Source organism: Penaeus chinensis, chromosome 32, assembly GCF_019202785.1.
Source record: "Penaeus chinensis breed Huanghai No. 1 chromosome 32, ASM1920278v2, whole genome shotgun sequence".
NCBI lineage: Eukaryota > Metazoa > Arthropoda > Malacostraca > Decapoda > Penaeidae > Penaeus > Penaeus chinensis.
The window spans coordinates 15,261,191-15,267,079 of NC_061850.1; the positions used below are offsets into that span (position 1 = coordinate 15,261,191).

Below are 5,889 nucleotides of genomic sequence, written 5' to 3' on the forward strand. Positions count from 1 at the left end.
ACACATAGATGGCTATACTTGTACTAAGTCACCAATGAGCCAGTTAGGAGTACTGCCCGTCTCGCCCGTTCACCCTTTTCTTTGATTTACAAAATATTTTACATTATCTTATTTTGCTGTTACTAATATTAAAAAACATTATAATAATTATAATGTTTATAATAAAAATAACACCATCGATATCCATAGCACTAGTAAAAAACACGTTTTCCCGCCAATTCAAATCACGTATGGTCACAAGGTCTATTAATTGACTCCTTTGTGGCTAAGCACTAGCAAAGCCATCTATGAGCAGACATTTCACAAAAAATATAGAAAATGGGCACAGCATTTTCCCCATTTTTTTTTCATTTTCCCCGACGGCATTGGGTTAAAAAAAAAAAAAAAAAAAAAAAAAAAAATATATATATATATATATATATATATATATATATATATATATATATATATATATACATATGTGTGTGTGTGTGTGTGTGTGTGTGTGTGTGTGTGTGTGTGTGTGTGTGTGTGTGTGTGTGTGTGTGTGTGTGTGTGTGTATATTAGCCACTTAGACTAAAAGAAAGGCTTGGCAAATCAGAGATTGGGATGAATTGACATATTTTTTACCTTAAGGATAGGATGCATTATAAGTACTTTTGGAGCCAGGTCTGAATAAGCAAAAGTAATAAAAAGTTAAAAGTACAAAAAATAAAAGAAAAACCAAGATAAACTTATAAAATACTTGAAGGCTTTAACCAGATTATTAGTCATTTGTGATATATATTCTGGAAATTTCAGAAATACAAATTATTTTTTGCTTTTTCTTGAAGTGAGCCTTTCTGTTGCAGTCGAAAAGAAGGATGAATACAGTCAGGATATCCCTGAGTACCACACGTGGGAGAAGGTTCGAGGACCCCCTGTCTTACCCCCACACCTTCTGCAGGTCATACTCAATAAGGATACACCAATCTCGGTAAGTTTAATAGGTTAGAGAGAGATATTATGCATTCATATATCTATTCTGAAATGATTTTTCAGGTATTATTGTATTGCAAATTTTGGTTTCAGTAATACATATGTACCTTTAATATAATTTTCCCCAACAGTGTGAACCAACACTACTTCCTGAACCTAACCATGTAATGCTCAACCACATGTATGCTCTGAGCATCCGTGATGGCATGATGGTTCTTTCAACATCAATTCGTTTCCGCAAGAAGTGTGTAACCACTCTCATCTACAGACCTATTGAGTAATCATCAACCTTGCAAAGCTGAATATTTGTTCACACATTCTGAATTTCCCAAGGAAACATATTCTTATAGTTGCTAAGATTATACTCATAAATTTGAAGCACAAATATTTTCTGAACTGATTTTTTGTTTTAACATTTTAATATACTGAATCACTGACACAGGGACTGGCAGAAGGCAAGCAATGCTTACCTGAGCAGGAATGTAAATCTTACTGAAATGTTTTTCCAAGAAAATGTATAGAATATGAGTAGATTAATGCACCTTTTTCTTCTTACTCTGTAATAGATTGATCAGTCATAACTACATAGATTTTCTAGTAAGAATTTACACCAGTTGTTTGACTTCTTGAATATAGGTTTATGTAATTTAATGTAATTTCAAGAAATAAATGACTAATGAATTTGGAACATGAAAATAGATTTATGGAATATATGACTAATGTATTTAGAAATTTAAGTTAACAAAGTAACTACACCAGTTGAAGGTGATATAAAAAATTATATTGTTCAATTTGTTCATATTCTGAATAAATGATATGATAGAACTTTCCCATGTATAGTAATATCAGTAACCTATTTGTATTTGTTGATATTTGCACCCTAAATTGATTTTATGTTGTGTTAAACATTGTATATTTATTTTACTTAGTAGAGACAGGTCAGATCTTTTAATTAGAATAATTATTTTTCTTTTGTATCACCAAACAATCATCATTTTAAGAATAATATTATTTAAAAATAAAGTGTAACCTATGTATTAACAAAATAATAGTTCATGGTGAAATATAAAATATAGAAACAAACAACTAAATGGAAATTTTAGGAATTGCAGTCTGTACTAAGTGATTTCCTTATAGATCACTATAATGTAGATATAACTTGCCTATTTTGAATACATTTACATCTTCAGTCTTGTTTCAATATAAAGACACCTAAAACCTAGAGAACTAAAATATCAACACACCTAACAGCTAAAATATCATATCACGAAAATAATAATCTTTTTTAGATTAACCCAATGCCGCTGGGTGGTTTCCCAATACGAAAGCCCTCTCTCCCGGGTTGTATTCACAATGGCCCGGGCCCCGCTGCCAGGGATCGTGTCGTCACGATAGCATGCATGGTATGACCATACATGCACCCAGAATATAGTCCAGTCATGCCATGGCATATACATACATGCCTCCTGGCAGCAATGGGTTAAAAGATATGTACAGAAATTTTAAAGCAGTATTCTTGATATATATGTATGTACACACACACACACACACACACACACACACACACACACACACACACACACACACACACACACACACACACACACACACACACACACACACACACACACACACACACACACACACACACACACACACACACACACACACACACACACACACACACACACACACACACACACACACACAAATTATAACAAAACTACTATTAAAACTCATTAAGGAATCAAACATTTGATTTGCAATTTAACAATTTGCAATTAGGGTGGTTGGCAAGACTACAATACCTTGGCCATTGTAATAAAAGTTTATCAATTGTCTTTACACATATATGGCTCTACAGCTATTAGTCTTACCTATCTCATCTGTTTACCCTTTCCCTTCATATTTTGAAATCTTTATTTTTATTATTTTATTGTCTTTAATCTTATTAATATTGTAATAACAATTTAATAATCATAATATCAATAAGAATGATAACAATGTCAATGTTAATAGTATTGGGAATGGGGAAATCAGGATTGGTCACTTGGGCCAACTGATAGACTCCTTACTGGCTGAGCATACATCTGTATGTAACAAAACTCACTAAAATCTAAAGGGGACAGTACATAAACCCACTGACATTGGGTTAAGATAGATTTATGATATACTGTTTAACTGAATGTCGCAATTTTTTTTGGGAAATGTCTCAGCACATAGATGGCTCTGCTAGTGTGTAGCCACAAAGGAGTCAATTAATAGACCGTGTGACCTTACCTGATTTCACCTTTCCTTGAATTGGCAGGAAAAAGGCTTTTTTTTATTAATGCTTTGAATATTGGTGGTGCTATTTTTATTATAGACATTATAATTACTGTAATGTTATGGACATTAGTAACAGAAATATAAAATAACAAAATAGTTTTGAAAATCATGGAAAAAGGTAAACAAGTGAGATGGGCAATACTCGTAATTGGTTCATTGGTGACTTGGTACAAGTGTAGCCATCTGTGTGTAAAAGCAATTAATAAATTATACTCACAGTGGGCATGGCAAGTATGTGCATGCCATGCTCGATGGATTTGGGTTTAACAGCATGAAAAGTATGGGGCAGCATATAAATGCGTTTTTGTCGGGCTGTTAGAATGGAAAGAGTTTGGTCTTTATGGAAATATTGTCTTGAAAAGTAATAAAAAAGACATAAATAAAGGATGTTTTTAATTGTGATAATATAGGCTACTGATTTAATTCTATGTATAATTTTATGATTATGGATTATTTGTGAAAAAAAATGTACAATAAGTATTTGAAATATAATATATGACTTCATATTATTATTACTTCATGTTCCTCTTACAGTGCATTAATTTGCAGATAAGCATAGATGTTCTAATCTAAACCATGAAAACCATGAACATCTGTAGGTAAAAAAAAATGTTTACTTAACACAAGTGTAGTTATCATATGAGCTACATTTTCTTTTTATGAGGCATAATAAAATGTATATTAATGGTTTTCATTGCTTTATGTCTTAATTTTTTATAAAAAAAACAGCAAAGAAGAATTTATATAATATAAGAATATTCTAGCACAGGTTAGTCTGTGTAAAAAATTGTACTCTATGTACAAGCACATTATACATTTTGTATAATGTATGTTATAGCACATTTTATTAACATCCTGTTAGCAGATATCATATTAAATACACCAAAAGTATGATGTTACAACTTTCTTTTTCCATTTTTCTTCCCAACCCCTTGCCCGTTGTTGTGGGGGTTTAGGAGACTGAGGCCCAATGCTGGGATCTCACCTACTTCTGAGGCTCAGCCCTTGCCTCAACTAATTTGCACTGCCTTTCTTCTTCCCCTTTTCTTCTCTTATTTTTCCAACCATTCCCCTGTCCAATTCCTAAGGTGAGGGAGCCATTTTGAAAGGATGAAAGACTGACTTTGTGCCAGTCATGAACGGGAGTCATGGGCAGGGCTATTCCCTTGGTTAATTGTTTAGCCCTTACCCCTCAAGGGGACCCACATATTTCAGGCTTACCATGGCCAGAAATGAAGATTTCGTATGCTTAATAGGGGCATTGAGACTTGCCACTATATCAACTAGCCTCTCTGAATCAACTCCTTTGGTTTACTGACCTCTGACTCTCCTTTGATCGCGGCTCCAACCACTGTTACTGCACCCCCTTCCTAGACATGTACTGTCATCCTAACCCAACCCGAATCATCTACCCAGGTTATAACTCATCTTTCAAAAGACTCCCCTTCCTCATTCCCAGTATCCTCTAACCCTAAGTCATCATAATCTACCTCCTCCTCCCTTATTAAAACTCTTTAACCTTATTGCCTCACCCCTACAGTACTGTCTCACTCCTACCTTCTCCTGTCCTCGCCCCTCTACAGTTCCCACTTCTACAAATCTTTTGAGTACTCTATTTAGCCTAAATAAGTGGGACCAATTTTTTGTGATTCCCCCAACAGCCCCTTATTCCGATGACACCCTCCTCTTTCAACAATATCTCTAAAAGCAAGTAGGCAAAGTTTCCTAATCGCTCATGTCTTGTTACACTTACATCTGAGTCTTAAGCCCAAGCACTATCTACTCTAAAACCTTTTCCATTCTTTTTTTCTTGTTGACATGTAGGCTCCCAACCTCCCATTCAATTTCGACCTTCAGGCAAGTTTTTGATCTTACTTGTGTAACCCCCACAAATGAAAGTAAATAATCTAAATATTAATATTTCATTACAAAATTAGCCAGTGGATGCTGAAGGCAGAAAATGCCAAGGATAGGGTTTATTTCCCATTACCCAGCAAACTAGTCTCATGGGGAGGGTATCCATAAGCCTAAAAAAAGGAATAGAAAATATGCCTTATTCTGAAAACCTGCACATTGATGCTGGGACCCATAATTCACCACCCACTTTCAGCTGCAGTAATGCAGGGGAGTGTGAAGATTGGCAATCGTATCTGGTGGGTGTAGAACCCCCCCCCCCCCTCCCATCCCTTGTTCATTGTTGTCATTGGGGGGGGCATAGGAGACAGGGACTGGGGTTCAACGTGGGGGATCGTCCCCTGCCTTTGACTTCAGCCCTTGCCTTAACTAATATTGCATGGTCTTTTCCTCTCCTTTTCTTTTCTTTCTCTTCATCCCCTACAGTCCACTTATCATAATCATACTCATTTTTACCCTTTTTGCCACAATTTACCATACCTTTGATGTCTAGCACATTTATTTTTAACCATTAACCATCAACAGTATGACTGACTGCCACTACTACTACAGAAATCAATAAGGGTGGCTTTATGCCACTGGCCATTGGCTATAGTGGTTGACAGTACAGGGAGTAGCCACAGCCAGCTTAGATTTGAGGAGCATATAATAGCACTGAGGCTAAAGCATTTGTTCAGCTTAATGTCTCA

The 5,889-nt window shown here is 35.3% G+C and overlaps 1 protein-coding gene across 1 annotated transcript in view; it reads left to right on the forward strand.

Moving 5' to 3' along the window:
• Window positions 1–2,578, forward strand: part of LOC125042508 (5'-AMP-activated protein kinase subunit beta-1-like) — a 9,470-nt gene extending 6,892 nt beyond the window's left edge. Inside the window, exons 5-6 of the mRNA XM_047638150.1 lie at window positions 832–956; window positions 1,090–2,578. Of these exons, the coding sequence (XP_047494106.1) occupies window positions 832–956; window positions 1,090–1,239 (275 nt within the window). The 3' untranslated portion in view covers window positions 1,240–2,578. The remainder of the gene's footprint in view (window positions 1–831; window positions 957–1,089) is intronic.
• Window positions 2,579–5,889: the final 3,311 nt, after the last annotated feature.